This window comes from Amphiprion ocellaris, chromosome 19 (genome assembly GCF_022539595.1).
Source record: "Amphiprion ocellaris isolate individual 3 ecotype Okinawa chromosome 19, ASM2253959v1, whole genome shotgun sequence".
NCBI lineage: Eukaryota > Metazoa > Chordata > Actinopteri > Pomacentridae > Amphiprion > Amphiprion ocellaris.
Window position 1 is genome coordinate 3,614,117 of NC_072784.1, and position 19,278 is coordinate 3,633,394.

The following is a 19,278-nucleotide window of genomic DNA, read 5'->3' on the forward strand; positions in this document are numbered from 1 at the left end:
GATTCATGATTCGGTGTGTAAACCTATCCACAGCTTTTAATATGAACAGTTTATAACAGACGCAGACCGACACAGAAACCAGCTCAAAAGGTTTATTCAGATTAACAGATCAGACACTCACAAAATGCCACAAGACTAGACTGATGGTCAACACCACAATCTAATAAGCATCCATCTTTCCATATGACACGAATACAAAACACCACCAAAAAGCAAATTAGACATGAAATCATGCTCTGTGAATGAACATCTAGAGCAGAAAGATGTTTATTTTAAACCCTGCTTGTTAAGACTTTCAATGCAGGTTCACTCCTCGCTGTTTGCGTTTAGCTCTTGCCCCCCAGAGAGTGCTTGTCAAACAGGTACTCTGCCATCTTGTTGTTGTGGGCGTCCATGCGGGTGAGGTTGGAGATGTAGTCACCCAGCTTCTTGATGGCCTCCACCTGCTCGTCCAGGTAATGGCTCTCCAGGAAGTCGCACAGCTGGAGGACATGGAGGGAGAACATTGGTTGGTTTGGGGAAGACATCAAAAAAAAAAAAAAAAAAAAAAAAAAAAAACCTGTTTAAATGAAACTGACATCAACTTACATGAGGGTCTGCGTGCTCAGAAGCCAGCTTGTGCAGGTCCAGCAGAGCCTGGTTCACGTTCTTCTCCAGCTGCAGGGCGCACTGCATGGCCTCCAGTCCACTGCCCCACTCATCACGCTCCGGTTTCTTGATGTCCTGGAGGAAGATGCGTCCTCCTCTCTTGTTCTGGAAGGACAGCAGCTTCTCGGCGTGCTCCCTCTCCTCGTGGCTGTTCTCCTTGAAGAAGTGGGAGAAGCCTGGGAGGGCCACATCGTCACGGGAGAAGTAGAAGGCCTGAAGACGAGGACGACAGGAGGATAAAAGGTGGTTATTAGGACACATCACCCATCATTATTTGGATAAAAACAGTGTGACCAACAGTAGTTATGTTAGCCAGGCTGGTGAGTCATGATTTAAAGTACAGCAGCTTGAGACACAAACAAGTGAAGAAAACACAACCTAAGCATGACACAGCGTTTTTAATTCACTGAATGGGTAGAGTAGGACACTCCTTATCTGGCAGACTGCCCATGAGTGGTAAATAACCAAGAAACCCTGCATTAGGCAACAACACACAGAATATGTGCATTCAATATTATTCTATTTCCTGTCAATAACCTACAATATGTGTATACTACTCTATCATGCCCGCAGTACATTCATATTTACGGCTACCAACAGTGTTCTAAAAGGCTTTTCTTACCATAGAAGTGTAGGTGTAAGAGGCAAACATCTCCATGTTGACCATCCGGTTGATGGCGGCCTCGCAGTCGCGGTGGTAGTTCTGACGCACTTGGGAGTCCATTTTGGCTGGCGTTTGTTGTGCTTTTTTCTTAACAAAAACGGTACAAAAATAGAGCTTTACGTCGACTTTTTCAGTAGTGTTCAAGTAAAGGAGGTTTTCTTCGTGTCCGGAATTTAGCAGTAGGTGAGAGACCAAAAAAAAACTGGGACGAAGCAAGAAGTTCCGTTCAAACACTGTTGAAGCAAGAACTCCTCAAACGTTTCTTCCCTGGTGTGAAATGGAAGACGCGTAGCTGCCTGTATTTATACGCCGCCGCAGACCATGTGACACTCCGCGCCGTTTCAGCCAATCGGAGTGTTTAGGCAGCATGACGTGAGGCGTGAAACATGAGAGGACATGAACCTGCGTTTTTCTTTTACTCGTGATTCAAGAAAGTTCCAGTTTTAATGTGACTTGCTGACAGTAAGTCATCCATGAGATGACAAAGCACTTTTCTGCATTTCTAGATCACACAGAACTGGATTAAATATATCGTAGTTGGCATTAGATCTAATTTACAACCCCGTTTGCAATAATAATAACTTTATATATTATTTAATATTTAAAAATGCTTTAATAGACAAAGTAAAAGAAGGCAAAACTACAAGAGGAAGCCGGACAGTAAGGCCAAACAAAGCAAGGTAAAATCAATGTGGAATTTAGATAATGTGAAAAAAAGAAGACAAAAAGAGACTAAAATACACTGTGCCAACAGTAATAAACACAAACAAAATAGTAGAATCAAAAAAGACTACTTTGCGACTATTGCTACTAAAGAAATCAGTGTATAAAAATGGATTTTAAGAAGTGAATTAAAAATTGGCAGTAATTCAGGCAGGTTGTATTAAAGTTGATTGGCCAAGATGGCAAAAAAAGTCACCTTTAGTTTAAAGCCTTAACTTTTGAACACCTAGAACGGCACCACCTTATAATCAGAGGTTGTGAGGTGGTTGATTTCACTGATTCAAAAGTAAGAATTTATTGATTTAAAAGTAAGATTTTAGTGATTTAAAAGGGAGGTTTCGCTGTTTAAAAAGTTGCCAGTAAAAATCTTTAAATCAAATCTAAAACAAACAAGCAGTCACTGCATAAAAGCTTCATGATGTCATTTGTTAAGAACAGCGAGAAGCCGAGCAACGAACTCTGAACTAGTTGGAAGCGAGGGGTTTTTCTGGTTTGAGCCAGAGAAAATAGGTGTACAAATGACTTTTTTTCCCTTTTTTTAACAGGTATCAGGTTAATTCTGATGATGTTTCTCTACTGAAAGGGAAAAGGGGCTGGACAACTTTTTGTTTTGTTGTTGTAAAAGTATGATTTTTGATTTTGATTTATTAACTTTGTGCCAACCTAAGAGAGATGATCTGAAACAGTAGCTGTGATTCGCCTGAGTTAAACTGAACTTATTTCCCCTCATAAACTCACCACGTGACAACTAAGAACTGCTGATATTGTGTTTACAGCCGAGGCAGCTTTTTACTGCATTACTCAACACCACCGCAGTGTTGCGAGACGTTACCGAGACTCAGTGTCCCAGTCTGTACCGAGGTACTAATACAGGTGTTCTTATTAATAACACAAAAAAGACACAGGAAATAATTTATCTGCTCATTTTCTGTCAACTCTAGTGACAATTCACAATGCAGGAATAAAATAACTTCCCTTGACGCATCATATAAAACGGATTTATAGAATTATACAACCGTGTGTTCACTCTCTACATTGGTTTGTTGCAGTGTTCTGTCTGAAATCTAGCTATAAAACCAAATAGGGTATTGGCCAACCTCTGGACCCGTCTGTTCAGACAGCACACTGCTCAGACTTGCTAATGATATCTCTTCTGATCCCTTATGTATTTTAAATAGAGGGCACCAACTTCTGCCCTCAAACAGGCAATTATGAGTCCATCTGTGTAAGCATATTAAGCTGAAGAATTTTTTATATATCAGTCTATTCTGCTGCTAATCCAGGATCAATGCATTGCCAAAAAAGATGTTCCCTTTGTAAAAATCTGACTTTGTTGTTTGTATTATATAAGATCACAGTTGGATAAAGGTTCACATTTGAATTGTGTTAGTAGTTCTACTGCACCATAAAAGGTTAAAACTACAGATCAAGAAATTATTCTGGTTACATTTTCCAATCAAAGTTGCTTTTAAAGAAAAGTCCATTGCAGTAGATTTACCAGGAGTGTAATTCCCACTGTTCATTTCAGGACCATACAGTCTCTAACTGTTCACATACCCATTATGTGGTGAGTAAATACACATTCCCTTTCCCAGTGAATTCTAGACTAAGCAGTTACAAAATGGATAGACTGAATACAAGAATTATAAACATAGTGTGTGCAAGTGGACATGCTGAAAAATATAGAAGGGTCAATATATAATACTGAGGGACTTTTGAAGTCCATGGGATATATCTTGCACACATTTTTATTAAAAGTAAAAAAAAAACTAATGTTTTTTTATGTTCATTATGATCATGTCTTTACAAATTCCATAATTATTTATTATGGAAACAATCACTTATTAATAAAAAATGACTGGATATCACTAAAATGTCAACTATGATACAAAAAGTCCCACAATTACATATTGACCCAGAGAATGAAATATGTTACACTGGTATAGCTCATACTTATATATTTGATTAATGTGTGTGTGAGAGGATTAGTGCCAGTATATTATTATAATAGAGGAACTTACAGTATACTACAGTCACATTTATGTTTGATAGCATAAAATGCATTCACTGTGTGGCTCTAGAAGGAGTTTAAAACATTTAGATTTGCTTTCATGTAGTCTTAAATGCACTTTATATCTGCTTTAGCTTGTCCATATCTTTGTTTACAATTAAGCAGTACAAGAAAACATTACTTCAACCCTTATCAGACTGAAATAAACTGATGCAGCACTGATAGGCAGTAATTTTGCACTCATAAAGCCGACCTTTGTTTCCAGGTCCACACACTTGAGATCTGTTCACTACCTCTTTTTTTGTGATGCAACCTAATTTTCCAACAATTATATTTAATGTTACCCAAACTATTATTTTAATTTTCTTGCTGAGGGAAACGTATAATGTGGGGATACGTCACTCTTGCTTTTAAGATGTTGAAATCGTATTGTCTTGCTGAAGTTACAGAATCTCATTAAAAGATATAAACATCTTACAACTTTTTATTTGTTTAAATGGTTTGCAGTGTTGGCCAAAGAGGCCTAACTGTGGAATCTTAATCATCAGTTTCTGTGCTATCAGTTGCAAAAAATGAATTAAATCAGCTATTTCAGTTTAAAAGGAGCCCCACTGTTTTTAAAAAAATGCATTTTAAGTAGAAAATATGTGAGCCTTTAAGCTTAAAACCTCTTTACACACAGTATAGATGCAGGCGTCTCATAGGCCAACAAACCTTATGTATTTTTTTATCCTGATGAACATTTCTAGTTGCAACTTGCTGTCATTTACTAGGAGTAGAATAAATTATATGCACACATAAAGGTATTTCAAATATTATTTTTGTTCTCTTACTGCTAGTAGGTAGAATAGCTTCTACAGCTAGATGCCAGAGATGACTTGCTAATCACATGAATGTAAACCTGCACTAAAACAAACAAAAAAAAAGAAATAAGACCTATTGTTCTTGTAGATCAAATCCAGTGTTTGTCTACTTCAGTGTTCTGTGAAAGACAGGCAGGGATTTAAGGATTTGTGTGTTTCACATTAAGTGGCTACACTCACTTTATATCCCACATTTTCCTATTCAAAGAAGTGACTCTGCAGTTTTGGCAGTACCTTGACTGTTTGTGTTTTCTGCTGTGTCATGCATCGCTGATTACTCACTCTTGAACAGAAGTAGCATCAAATTTAGTGGAGGATTGTGCTGTGTCATTGTTGTGACTCAGCATTCCTCAGAGGAAGGCCATCCTTCCTTCCTCTGTTGTTCTGATGAGAGAAGCAGTGAGAAGAAGGGAGCAGGAGACTTTTTACCACAGAAACATCTGACTGGAAGTTTACCTCAGAGCTCTGCTGGTTGGAACCAGAGTTGAGGGGAAAAAAGGAACAAGGAGGTGGGAAGAAGGAACCAAAACTGGACATGACTCACCGACAACTGCATGTTTTTACATACAGGCGTCTGTGTGTTAGTATCCAGGGAAGTAAGGATGACTTTATAGCTGTAACAAATAATCATTTTCATTTATGTTAATTAGTAGTTTGATCTAAAAAAAATGTCAGGAAATGGTGAAGAATGTCCATCATTTTTTTCCTTAGGTCATGAAAATATGCCGCTCATTACCTCATCAATAACATTCATTATTATATATATATTTTTTGCAGTTCTGTTAACGTCACAGGTCACATTTACTTTTACTATTTTGCACTACTTGCACCTTAATCCATTTTTGCTTCTGTGTATTTTGACATATTTATATTTTTAATATATACTTTGATGAGCAAATTGCAACAGAATTTCATTCCGTTTGCACTTCTTGCATATTGAATGACACAAAATATTTCTAAGTCTGAGTCAAAAACCCAAGATTATGTCCCCAAACATCTTGTTTTGTCAACAACATTCAGTTTAGTGTCATAGATGTGTAAAGAAACCACAAAATATTCACATGTAAGCTGGAAACTGACATGTTTGAGTTTTTTCTCTTAAAAGAATTCCTAAACAGTTTATTTAATTAACATTAACATAACAAATAATTAACTTTCTGGTGCATATTCCATTCTGAATAGTAGGAAAAAACCTGCACTGAAAGCTACTGTATTAGATTGCATTAGATTTTTACAGGTGTACCTAACAAACGCCACTCATAAAGCAACAAAACAACAAGAAAGTGTGTAAATTCATTAAATTATCTTCTTTTAATAATGGCTTTTAGACAGAGAGATCCACAGTGTCATTCTCTGGCAACACATACAGATTTGAAATCCTGATTTATTTCACAAAATCAACTTGGATTCAGAAACAAACAAGATTTCACCGGGAATGTTTGCACTACAAAACAACAGGAGGCCCTCCATGGCTACGAGTTACAGTATTATTGTACAGAAACAAAAATACGCAGAACAGTAAATCCGTGTATTTGGACTGAGTTGATTGATTTTTGCTGAGTCATCGGCGAAGCTCTAAGGCAGACAAGGTTTCAAGATGCAGACTGAAAAATGGGATGCACATTTAGAGAAAGAAAAAAAACACGATGCATGACGTGTTACTTTTAAATCCTCAGGAACAAAACAAAAGCTGATCCTAAAGTTAAGAAATACGCAAGCAGAGGTGTGAAAACTGAGAACAATAAGCATGACAGGAGGGAATAGAGGTAGAAAATCAACAGGTCTTGTAACTTAATTGTAGAAAAAGCACATCTTTATAAAAAACAAGAATCCCAAACATATTTAGAAGCGGCTTTCGGGGATGTACCTACTATTTATTGTGGTTTACTAAACTGAATTCTCAGGGTTTTTGGCCAAACATGTAAAATATCACATGAGCTATTAAAGATAGCTACTGTATTTGCTGATCTAATGTTAAGGTTGACATTATGTTGTATTAGTTTAACAATAATGCCATCCTTCATCATCCTCCGTAAACATAGAAATGCATGAAAGAGTCCTTCTATTACATTTAAACATGTCTGCTCCTGTATCTTTACATCTAAAATGTCCCATAGGTGTGGTTCTGTGTTAATATTGCACTTGTTAGTGTGACAATGTAAGAGAAAAAACCTGTTCTGGCCATCTTTATCACAGTGAAGGAATGTGGAACGAACAGTAGTCCTCATAGTTTGGCCTTTTAAGGTATCATGGACACATTTTATTGCATGTCTGCAGCACTGAAATCAATCTTACACTATTTTCTACCTGTCTGTCTGCTTTAAGAGCTTTATGAATGTTAATAATCCAAAGTTCTGCCCACTCTTGTCTTTACTTCCATTTTAAATCTGTTAGAATATATAATCTTCACTTCTCACCCCATCTTTGCTGTTAAATCTCTGTTCTCTGACTTCTTTCTTTTTAATCTACATCCTAAAGACTGATGCTATAACAGTGGATATTTGTAACTCTCACTCCCATCTGTCACCTTCTTCTTTTACTCTCCCTGCTTCTGTCTTCTTATGCAGTAGGAATCCACACACTCTTCCACTGGACGGCGTTCCTCCACATTTCTTCCAGGAAGGAGGGTTCAGGTTGAGTCCAGTCCATCCCTCCACCGTCCTTCTGGCAGAACAGACGGAGGGTTTTCAGGGGGTTGGTGCAGGTGTGCTGGAGGTACTGGCAGCCCTACGTCAGAAAAACAACAGGATTGAATATGAATACATGAGGCAGGGCTCGCTGATAAGAATTCACCACAGAAGGTTGGGTGTCCTCACCTCAGCGCTGCCCCAGTACCAGATGGCTTTGATGACGCTGTGATTAGCCAGAGCCGCAGTCATCTGGTCTCCATCTCCTGAGATAATATTTACAAGACCGGCTGGCAGGTCTGAAGACTGGAGCACCTGAGGAGGAAAAGGCGATAAAGAGATAACATCAGTGTTTAAAGGTACATAAACTGGTGCAACCGGGTGATTTTTAGAGGCATTTAGTGACATTATCACATGTTGCTCTCAGCAAAATCATCACTTTAACACAGTTGTTCTCTTTCTGGACGACAGTCAGCTGTATTTGTCTTTGAAACCCGATGATCTCAGCAAACTGAAGCACAGCCTTGTGTTTATTGTCAGGTTTAGGTTTTAATTTAGAGCAAATTTTACAGAAAATCTGCAAAGGACAATGCAAATTTGTGCATTTCAATCCACTATTTACACACTAATCTTTGGAGTTTGGAGACAAATGGTTGGTAATTTCCCAGGTAAAGACGAGGGTGTGTGACCTTTCTGTTTGTTTCATGTGTTAATCTGAGGGATCTTTATTGCTCCACACATATATCTGATGTTCACACCTGCTCGTACTTTTAGCCTCTTTGGTGCTTAAAAGAGCCTGCAGCAATTTCTGGAGAGCTTCATCTTTTATACTAAATTGGATGCCAATGTAAGGGTCATTTAGACTCTAGTCTGGATTTCTATGGTCATATTAAGAAACTTGAGCTGGAATTTATCAATTCATCCTCTTTAGATTCCATTAATGATGCTTTTAAGGCCCATGTTACTTCTGTTTTGTTTGGCTTATACTTGTTTGACTTTAATCTGAACCAACACTCACCTGAACGAATGCCAAAGCTGGCAGGGGATACTTCTGACTTGGGACCATGACGACAGCGTTGCCCGTGGCGATGGCAGCCCCAAGAAGTGTTACCATGGACAGGAGGGGATTTTTGTCAGGTAGGACGACGCCCACGACTCCCAGGGCTTCAGGGAAGGACAGAGCAGAGCCTGACGACGGCATGGGCTGAAGGAGATGGAAAAGAGTGAAGCTCAGAGGACTCTACTGATCTTCCTGACAATCATCTTTTTAAGAAACTTTTTAAAATAGCAAATTCCTCACCAAAGATCCTCCCCTGATTTTGTCACAGTAAGCCGCCCAAACATTGAGCCTGGCGATGCTGAGTTCCACCTCCTTGCCAGATTCCTCTGCTGAGAGGCCGGTCTGGAGGCTCACAGCTTTAGCAACGTCCTGCTTCTTTGACTCGAGGCCTTTAGCCAGAGAGTACAGGGACGGAGCTCGGCCGGTCGGACTCTTTTTCATCCAGCTAGAGGAAGGGAAGGGATTATTTCAATCAAATAATAATAATAAAGAAGTCTTGGAGCCACCACTGACAACATGTGTAATACTGGTGTTAATCAGGTTACATTTAAGTATTTTGGTCAAAATATGGGTATAAATATTATAAATTAAATTTAAAAAACGACAGACTGCGCTTTTAATGCAGGATGACCTCTGAATGTAAGATTTAATTGTTATTAAACTCAGTTGACGGTTACTTATGGACTTTGTTTTGGCTCAGCAAGTTTGTGTTTTTATCAGCTCCCAAAGTCAAGCTGAACTTTGGCTGCTGTTAAACAGAGACAGACCACTGGGTTGTGAAATAACAAACCACATGTCCTCATGAGAGTCTGAAAGTCTGAAGAAATGTCTTTAATGGAGGCCAAATTTCACATCTAAATGCTTACGCTGGGCAAGAACACTTAACCTGTGACAAACTGCAAGACTGTAATTTGCTTTTTTTGTAAAGCAGCTGATAACTCTACATAGAGAAATGAGGGAACAGAGTTGAGGCTGAGAATGATTTACAGGGAAGGTTCAGAGAAAGGTCAAAATGTATGGTTTGTTAACACTCATGTGACTTAGTCTTTCATAGAAAACTATGCACAGCCCTTATTTTGTGCAAGCAAAGGTTGTTCTGCAGAAAACATTATGACATTGTCCTGCTGTCCACCTTTAGTGCACATTACGGAGGTAATCCATGGTTAAGAGATCTATACATATGAAGTTTAGATAATAATATTTAACTAATATCTAATAATAAGATTTCTCTTGGTCACACAGATGTAACAGTCTTATCAAAGGTGTCATATTGGGGATAAAAAAGTGCTTATATTGGAGTAAAATAGGTGAAAAGGTGTTTGAATATGATATGAATATGTGTCACCTGAACAGTTTAAACAGCCTTATGGTGATTATATTTACATATTCTACATAGTAAAGTACGGTAATTTGATCATTTGACATTGTTAAGGCAAAATTTAGATAAATGTAGAACTGATGCCAGCACGCCCTCTACTTTTAGTCACTTAGGGCGCTACTGAGAAATATTTCCTCTTGGATTTTTAACATTTACATTTTGTCCCCAATGTCAGTTAGATAAAAATGTAAAAAAACAAACAAACTTGTATTTCAGAGGAAATCGGAGCACAAAAGATCCACTGATGAGTCTTTTCCAAGCACATATTAACACACACTGAGGTAATCTTTTTGTAAAATCAGTTCAGAGTTCAGAGTCAGTTTTTTAAAGTTTGTTCAGGTCGATTCCTGGAACAAGCCCCAGATCGTCTTTCTGATTTGCTTTGTGAGTTTGTGAGTACAGTGGATGTTTGTGTTGTTTGATTGTTGGACTTTGGCGTCCTAATGCACTGACTGTTGGTATATCTTTGTCTGGGGAAGCTCTTACCCAGGCTGGACTTTGATAGCAGCCTCCACAGCGTTGCGGACATCTTTCCGGCCTCCGTCTGGACAGTAAGCCAACACTCTGTCGCCCCCTGGTGACTGCACGGCCACACTGCTGCCAGACACCGACTTACAGGCCTTACCGCCAACAAACTGCTGGTAGACTGGAGGAGCACTGAAGGGACAGAGATGAACAGATTACTACTGTGTGACTCATTTAAATATTTAGATACCTTACAAACACGATTAAATGTGGAGAGAGCGTTAAAAACCTGCCTGGAAGGGTCAGATTCATTGGGAATGACAGCTGGAGATGCCGCTGTTCCAAACTTTGAGTAGTCCATTGAAACATGGGAGGAGCGAGGACGAGACGTAGACGAGGACGGACGTAGAAACTGGTAAAGACCCTGACAGGAAGCAGAGGAGGGAAACATAAAGTCAGTTATGTATCTTTTATACTTTTTAATCCTTGCAACTGTTGGTGTCTGTGGCGCTCCAGAAGAAGTAAAATACAATAAAAGGATATCAGAAAAATAAAAGTATCCCAGAATACTTCAATAAATAATATTCTTTGTTAAATGATTAAATTGTGAGTAAAATTCTTTTGTTTGAACCTCAAATCAATAAAAGCACGGAGCAGTTTACTGTAAAGTTTTACCACCTGCCAGTTGATGAAATAATTCTAATTAAAATGTTCTATTCTTTCCTCTCAGCATGTATTTAATCCAACTTTTCCAACAAGACCATTCTGCTCTAATTATCTTAATTATGAACATTAACAAAGCAACAGCTGGTCCAGGGTTGCGTGTTTGCTTGATAATGCTGCACTTATTTCAGATTGTTTAGACCAGAATCTCTGCGACTGAGACAGAAAAAAACCTCTTTAATCGGTCTTCTAGTCTGAATTTGAGGTGAAAGATGTCGATAATTTCTGACACTCAACATCTCCTATTTGGTGCAATAATAATAATAATATGTGGCAGAAAATGTTTCTCCAAAAAAAAGAAGACACGCAGCTGCCAGTTACAGCTAAATAAAACCCAAAATTAACATTCGTACAACGGATCCAGTTGTTTTAAAAAGGATCGATACATACCGGAGTGTGTTAACAAGTTGTTAAACAGCAAATTAAGTGTTTACTTTAGTCAGTTTAAATGTTGTAACTACACTTGCTACATGGGAAACAATTTTGGAATAAACTAACTAGAAAATTCCCTCCCAGTCCTTCTTATTCTTCTGACTTCTTTGTCTTCAGTAAAGCTGTGGGTCTAACAAGGTTAACAGAAAACACTGTAGCTAAACACACTGAGAACTTCTTCACATGATGCTTCTGGTCTGTTTTTAGGAGCACAACGGAAGTGGAAGTCTTAACCCACCTCCTGTCCTCCATCAGTGCAGGTGCCGCTGTCTTTGTGACCAGATGAAGGCAGACAGGGATCAGACACAGAGTGGGAATTCACCCACACTGAGCCAACTGACAGACTGCAAGAAGATCAAAAACAAACCATCAGTGGAGAGAAATAAAGGCGTCACAGAGGAGATGGCAAAACAGAAAAAAAGTTATACCACTGAAAGGATATTCACAAGTCTTTAAGCTGCTTATAAATAAATACAATTGTTAGTTTTGCCTGATTAGACAAATGGAAAAAAGGGACAAAAGGCTGTGGAGGACAGAAAGAAGAGATTTACTAACATGAAGACTTACATAAGTAAGAAAAGTAAAATGGAAGAGGAAGCAGATTAAGTAAACAGAGGGACAACTGAGCTAAACACAAACACAAAAAGGAAGCGGAAGATGGAAGTGAAAAACAAACAGAAGAGAAAGAAGACAGATGTAAAGATGAAGAATATGTGTACCCATTAGCTGTCTCCAGAGCCAGAGTCAGGTCTTCAGTCCAGATGGATGCAGCCTGACCATGAGGACTGTGGTTCCCTGAACAGAACAGAGACCACTGTATAAGAAATCCCCCCAAAATGCATTTAATTTAACATAGAAACTTATGAAAACCATGCATAATGTAGTGTAGAAACCACTCATTTGTTGTGAAAGTGAAGTAATGATGATGTTCAGAGCCGATCTTACCCAGAGTCACTGCTTCTGTGTTGCTTCTGAAGGTCATGAGAGGCAGCAGTGGTCCAGGACTGGGGGTGCGCACACATGGTGAGGAGGGGGCTGCATTACAGAGCACTGTGGGAGGGTACTGGGCTCCTGAAGGGGGGGCAGCGCTGGACTGGATCAACTGAGGACAGAGGAAAAATAATGATATTTATTAATCCAGGAGACAAAAGAGACACCTGCTGCTAACAGCTTCTCAAATGGTCAAAGCTGCTTGCTTCCCTTTTTTTCACATCACTGTAAACTATACTGAAATTTCAAAAGTTTTCCTACTAACCGTGGCTCCTTGCTGCTGAGCCTCCTGTACTGCAGCGTCCACCAGAGTCCTGTGTTCATCACTGAGCAGCGAAACGCACTTCATTCCTGCCATACGCAGCTTGAGACGATCCATCACACTGTCCACCACACTCTCCTGCACACACAACACCCAGTGGACCTGAGGGCAGAGACGAATGTTAGCGAGAGAAACCTCATCCTTCCTTACTGGATCATTTTTACTCCACCAAGGAGGTGGAGCCACGGCGGAGTTATGTGACATGGGGAATGAGCAGCCTTGGAGGAGAACTTCTTGTTTTATATGCATCACCTCTTTCTTCTTCTTGAAGGCAGCCTCTATCACTTCATCCACGGCGCTGTCGATATCCGCTGACTCGAAGACGATGAAGGGACAGGTGGCTCCGATGCACGGGGAGACGGACACAGGAACCCCCAACCCTGCTGTGTTCTTACACAGAGTCACCCCATCCTGGAGGAGACGTCCTAAAATCAGCTCTGTACGTTTTACAACACATGCACAGCTACACCAGTTCTAACACTGACCTCCTTGTTGCCGCTGTAAGTGATGTAGCTGACGTTGGGGTTTTGGGCCACTTTAGCGGATAGCGTGATGTCACTTCCTGTTAGAACATTAAGAGCTCCTGCAGGGAGTCCAGCTGTTGTGAAGAGCTGAGCCAAGAGTAGCGCTGGAGGGGCGGCGCTGCGACCAGGGACAACGATCACAGAGTTACCTAGAAGGAGGAAGGATTCAATCAGAACAAACACACCTTACACCAGTTTGGATCAAAAAGAATCTAAATTTGGGATTTTGTTGGAGCTGCAGTGATCAAGTCGACTAGTTGAAGGACAAAAATGCTAAGTTTCATTCAATCACAAGTGAGGATTTGCAGTTTACTGTTTTCTAGTATTGTATAGACCACATAATTAATTGATTGTTCAAGAAACTAATTAGATGATTAATGAAGAATCAGTCTCACATAGCCAGACCATTGTGTAGTGCAAGAATGGCTCTTTATCATTCTACTAAAAGACCTGATATGTTTCTGTTCCATTAAACTAACCACAGTGGTCTAAGAACAGGCTGCACTAATGGTGTTCACACAAATATAGTGACGACATTTGCTGAAATATTTGCACACACAGGAAGGCAAGCACTAGCATTAAAACTAATAATTCACAAAGAAATAAAAACTAGCAGGGCTGCTTTATTACACCATCCAAACCATCATTAAAACTGTGCTACATTTTCATTGTGCTAAGTTGCTGCTTGAAGCTTGTTGTTTCCCTGTAGAAAAGGATATTTAGAAAATGGTAACATGCAGAAGGGAGAAGAAAGCAACGGCAGGCTGAACACCTGCAATCCTCACCTGGCGAGTCAGACTAAAAGGTCATGAAAGTAATTACTGGATGCAGCCGTATCCTTAGTGATAAGGACATTTATTGTCTTTATCAGTGTGTGTACTTGTAAATCTTTTTGAGGGACAATCTGAATTTGGAACACTGGGTTAGAGGACAACTGTGAGAAGTGAGGACATTTTGGATCCATATTTTACTGTTTGAGGGTTTAGATTAGTTTTAGGGTTCAAGTTAGAATCGGGTTTAGGTTAGTCTTGATGTTTTATATTCAGTTATGATTATTAAAGTGGCAGCAGACAAGTTTTTTCTCTGTAAATTATCATTATGTCGTAAACGTTGATTTTATGGCTGTAGAATAACGACACCATCCGCATTTAAACTGGTTCCATATAAGCATCATTTTAACTGTGCAGTTCTGTCTGCCAACAGGTCTGAAACATCCTGGGAAAGCTAAACAAATTAAGTAACCGTGGAAACTACCAGGCAAAAGAAGAAGAGTGCCATTGTCAGAGGAGGAAACGAGGGGAAAGAGGAAGACTGATAGAGACAGAGGTAAAGCAAAAGTGAACCCTCAGAGGGGACTTGAGAGGATTCAAGACCATCAATAATTTGGCATTGTATGTATTTAGATCAGTTTGTAATGACACCTGTTTACATATTAATATAACTGGGTGCTTTTTGAAGTTACAATCTACTGAGCATGTGTCCATTAGAGCCTTGAATCAGACTCCAGGAGTCTAGAAAAGCAGAATAGTAATAACTACTTGTCTGAGGTGTTTGCATCTTTCCATGCGCGTATCTGCAAGGTAGTATAATCAAAGCTTCAGGAGGTAGAGAAGGCATTATGTCAAAGATAGAAGCACAAACATGCTGTGTGAGTCTTACCCATGGCCAGTGCTGGTAAGACTTTCAGCATGAGGGAATAGAGTGAGCAGTCATCAGAGGTGACAACTTCCACCACACCTAGAGAGCAGAAAAAGCAAACAAGATTACCAAGAAACTCCAATAAATATGAACATTAATGGTTAATTGCACTGGCGTTCCCTCACCCAGAGGCGTCCAGCTGGTGATGAGAGTGTCTCTGAGCTGAGCCCAGCTGCTGTAGAACTGCAGCAGTCTGACCAGGCTGGAGGACGAGCAGGAGGCCTCGCACATCTCACACAGCTCCGACACACACTGGCCGTGCTGCCCGAGAACACTCACCATCCTGTTAGTGCAGGAAAAGCAACATTAACCTTCACATTCAAGAGTTGACAGCTCCTGAAGCGAGTGAAGGCAACTTTGCTGTACCTGAGCAGCACTTTGGCCCTCTGGAAGCAGGTCAGGCTGCTCCAGGCTTTGTAGCCGTTAACAGAGGAGGAGGCACACTGGGAAATATCATCCTCTGCAGCGATGGTTGTGTGACACACAACAGTGCCTGGAGGATAGAGGGGTAAAATAAACATGCATGCAGTTAGTTTAACTTTTAATTAAAACCACGAGTGAATGTGTCAAGATGCAACCACACTGATGAAGCTACACAACTAACAAATCATTAGAAAGTTTTTGACCTCTGCAGGGTTAATATATAATTGTGGGACTTTTTGTATCATAGTTGACATTTTTTGCTGTTTTCAGGCCTAAAATCAACATGGCCACCTAAAACCAAACACCACATGGCATTTTTACAGAAAGATTGAAAGTTATTTATAAGGATATCGAGTCATTTTTATTAATAAGTGACTGCTTCCATAATAGATAATTATGGAATTTGTAAAGACATGATCATAATTTACTTTTAATCTAAATGTATGCAAGATATACCCCATGGACTTCAAAAGTCCCCAATTATAGATTGACGTCTACTAATTTAAAATGCAGATCTCCATCAGCCGTCTGTGTTCTTTAAATTCAGGCTGCTCACCTTTAGAATCAGACAGGGAGTGGCTCTGTCTGTCTGCTGGACGCTCAAATTTGCCATCGATGAAGAGACCCAGAGAGCGGGAATGATGATCCAGCCAGGCCTGATGGGGAAGAAAAGGAAGCTAAAGGTCAGCACTGGAACAAAGAATAAAAGTATATGTATATAGTATTGGGTTTTGGAGTGTGGTCAGACAGATCAAGACATCTTGAAAATGTGAAGGAAAATTTTCGATATTACCTAATGTTTTAAAAGCCAAAAAAATAATCACGAAAATAACAAACACAATTATCAATACAGAAAATAAATCTTAGTTGCAGTGCTACTTAGAAGTGCTATGGGATAACACGTGTCCACACAAATGTGAGAGTTAAAAAGCACAAAAAGCTTGCATGAATACATACTAGGACTATAACTAATGATTATCTGTAGCAGTTTTCCCAGGACTTTTGGAGAAAATTTCCAATTGCAATTGTCCTGTTATTTCTGACCAGTTGATAAACAGAAAGGCCACATGCTTGGATAAATCAAAGCCAAATTAAAAAAACTCCTATAAATTCCTATAATTTCGCTGCGGATGAGTTTCCTTTAGCGTCGACTAAAACCTCTTTGGGTGGTGGAAAAAATTCCTCTCTGCACATAAAACTCTGATTTTCATGATTAATTTTTTGGTCTATCAAATATCAAAACAGAATGTTAAGAAACAAATCCAACACAATTTCTGTGACCTTTAAGCTTTGTCTGACTAACAGTCCAAAACCCAAACATCCAGATATTTAATTTATTACAAGTGAGAAGCTGGAAATAAAGAATAGAGAATTGTATCTAAATAAATGGCTTGAATGGGTGATGATTCTGAACACCTCTGATTCTGGCAACTGCATCTGTACATTTTTATCTTTCACAGATAAAAAAAACTATTAAGGCGAATTGAAAGTAATTTCACCTGAGGCCACTCAAGGTTTATTAGAAATGTAATATGTCTCAACTGACACAAGCTGTCCTCATGTTCTTTTCAAAATTAGCTTTCTGGAGATGAGAGAGCAACATCAAGGAACATTTCTTTACAACAACAACAAGGACGGCTTAACAATATCACATTTTTGCCTCTAAACGAGGCCTTTTTGACACTGCAGATGAGCCGTACCCAACCCAGTGCTCACATTTCATTGGTCAGGAAGACGCCTCCTCTGGTGGACAGTCACTGATAAAAGGGAAGTCTGTCTGTGTCAACTATGTACAGAGAGAAGACCAAAGTACAGACCCCTACATCTCTCTGAACCACCTAAACTAAAGCTTCCCTGATGAAATATATTTCAGTAATAGATATTTGATAAGCAGTAACATTAATGTTTTGTGTCCAGTTAGATGTGACTTGTCAAATTAACCCTCGTGTCGTCCTGCGGGTGAAAAATGACCCATTTTAAAGTTTGAAAATGTGGAAAAAATATATATTTTCACAGTGAAACTTCTGATGTCCACATTTTCAACATTTTTGAGAAATGTGTGAACATTTTTTGGTGGAAAAAAAGAAATGTTAAAAGTATTTCTTAAGAACATTCACAAAAAACATTATGTGAATGTTCTTGAAGAAAATATTAGAAGTTTTACTGATATATATGGAATCACTTTAGATATTTTTTTGGATTTTTTTGGAAGATTTTTCCTCATTTTTTGAAAATATTTACAAGAATTTTCTTGCCAAATTTGGGGGATTTTTTTAAAAATAAAATTTTAAAAGGGAAACTTTTAAGGAATTATTGGAGTTTTCTTCCTGAAGGTTTTGCAAATTTTCAGAAATTTGGAGAATTTTTTTGCTGATTTGTTAAATGTTTTTTCAGACAAGGAAACAATATTTTTTGGTGCCCATAAATGGACAACAGGAGGGTTAAACCAATGAATTAACCACTAAATCAATATTTCATTTGGAGAAGCAAGTAACAAATGTCCAGAAAGCTACTACAATGTATTGCTTAAATTAGGTGTTTCTAATATTTTGTCCACTTCCACTGAGATATATAGGGCTGCTTAAAGAGTAAATCTGTGAATTTGGTTCCTGTCCCCTTTACCAATAATCCACTGGTTCAAGTCCAGTTGTCCAAAGCATTCTACCACTGGAAATATATAAGTAAATATAAAATTAGAAAGCTCTGTTTTCAACCAAACATCACAGATTTCTAACACAGGAAAAAATATGTTGCAAGTAAACATTATATTTCCATATGTGCGGCATTCCCTTTTGACTTTTAAGAGGTTTACAAAGCAGTTATAACTGAATTACTGCACAAATGCGTTCATGTGTGCATTTTTGCTCCTCTGGCATGGCTAACTTAGACTCTAGAATTGTACTGATATCACATTATAATATATTACACAGTTATTATCCCTCTTAATTCACTAAATTTAGTCTCTTGATATAACAGAAAGACAGACTAGAGGTCAGCTATAGATGTCAATGAATCTGACACAGCACTATAAACATATCTAGACATCTATAAGCCCCCTTGACCTTTCATAACTTAGTTTTGCAGTCAAGTTAAGTCACATGTTTGCCTTGTGAGTTACAGTTAGGTGGCAGTTAATGAATTTCACATGGATGTAGCAGGGGTATTTTTTCCATTTTCTCACATGCAAACATTTAAAAGTTATCAGCAGAATTTACTGAGAGCTTTACCTGTGCAACAGCAGTGCTGGAAGCTGCTGCTGGTCCGTGCTCCATGCTTTGGAAGATCTCGTACACTGTCTTGGTGGCGCTGCCAGCCATAGCAGAAGAAGAAGAAGAAGTCAGAATGTCGCCGTTTGTTCGCTTCTGGACGGAGTTCAGAGTGAAAGACAGTTAGCTGGATGCTGTAAAATGAAAGCTGTAAGAATATGAAGAGGAATGAGTGGCAGGAAGGGAGCTGAGCTGCCAGTCCTCTTCAAAAAGCAGCGTGTTTAGTCGCTTCCCTCCCACTGATAAAACTTGAGGTTTGCGTCGCGGACATGCGCAGTAGGAGCGAGGTTTCCCTCCTGCTTACATCCTGTGTTGTGTTCGGTTTTAAAGGGTTCCCTTCAGTCACACAAGCAAAGATGGTTCCTTTTTTTAAACAACGCACGGCTTCGTAAGGTTTAGACCAGGAATATCAAACGCATTCTACTTCAGGTTCCACATTCAGCCCAGTTTGATCTCCAGTG

At 39.1% G+C, this 19,278-nt stretch overlaps 2 protein-coding genes across 2 annotated transcripts; both read right to left on the reverse strand.

Annotated features, from left to right (window-relative positions):
* Positions 1-78: 78 nt before the first annotated feature.
* LOC111566372 (ferritin, middle subunit-like) lies at positions 79-1,592 on the reverse strand. The gene is given in 4 exon segments (XM_023266920.3): positions 79-344; positions 347-482; positions 589-861; positions 1,271-1,592. Coding segments are annotated over 4 exon segments (549 nt in total). The 5' UTR covers positions 1,373-1,592; the 3' UTR covers positions 79-306.
* A 4,605-nt stretch (positions 1,593-6,197) lies between these two features.
* aldh16a1 (aldehyde dehydrogenase 16 family, member A1) lies at positions 6,198-19,097 on the reverse strand. Its single transcript, XM_023266929.3, has 17 exons — positions 18,779-19,097; positions 16,108-16,207; positions 15,495-15,621; positions 15,254-15,411; positions 15,090-15,167; positions 13,392-13,579; positions 13,159-13,317; positions 12,850-13,008; positions 12,540-12,696; positions 12,314-12,389; positions 11,833-11,938; positions 10,733-10,863; positions 10,461-10,631; positions 8,837-9,041; positions 8,555-8,740; positions 7,726-7,851; positions 6,198-7,636 (listed from the first exon to the last, which is right to left on the reverse strand). The coding sequence occupies exons 1-17, from the start codon at positions 18,866-18,868 to the stop codon at positions 7,469-7,471; spliced, it is 2,385 nt and encodes a 794-aa protein (XP_023122697.2). The 5' UTR covers positions 18,869-19,097; the 3' UTR covers positions 6,198-7,468.
* Between the last annotated feature and the right edge of the window lie 181 nt (positions 19,098-19,278).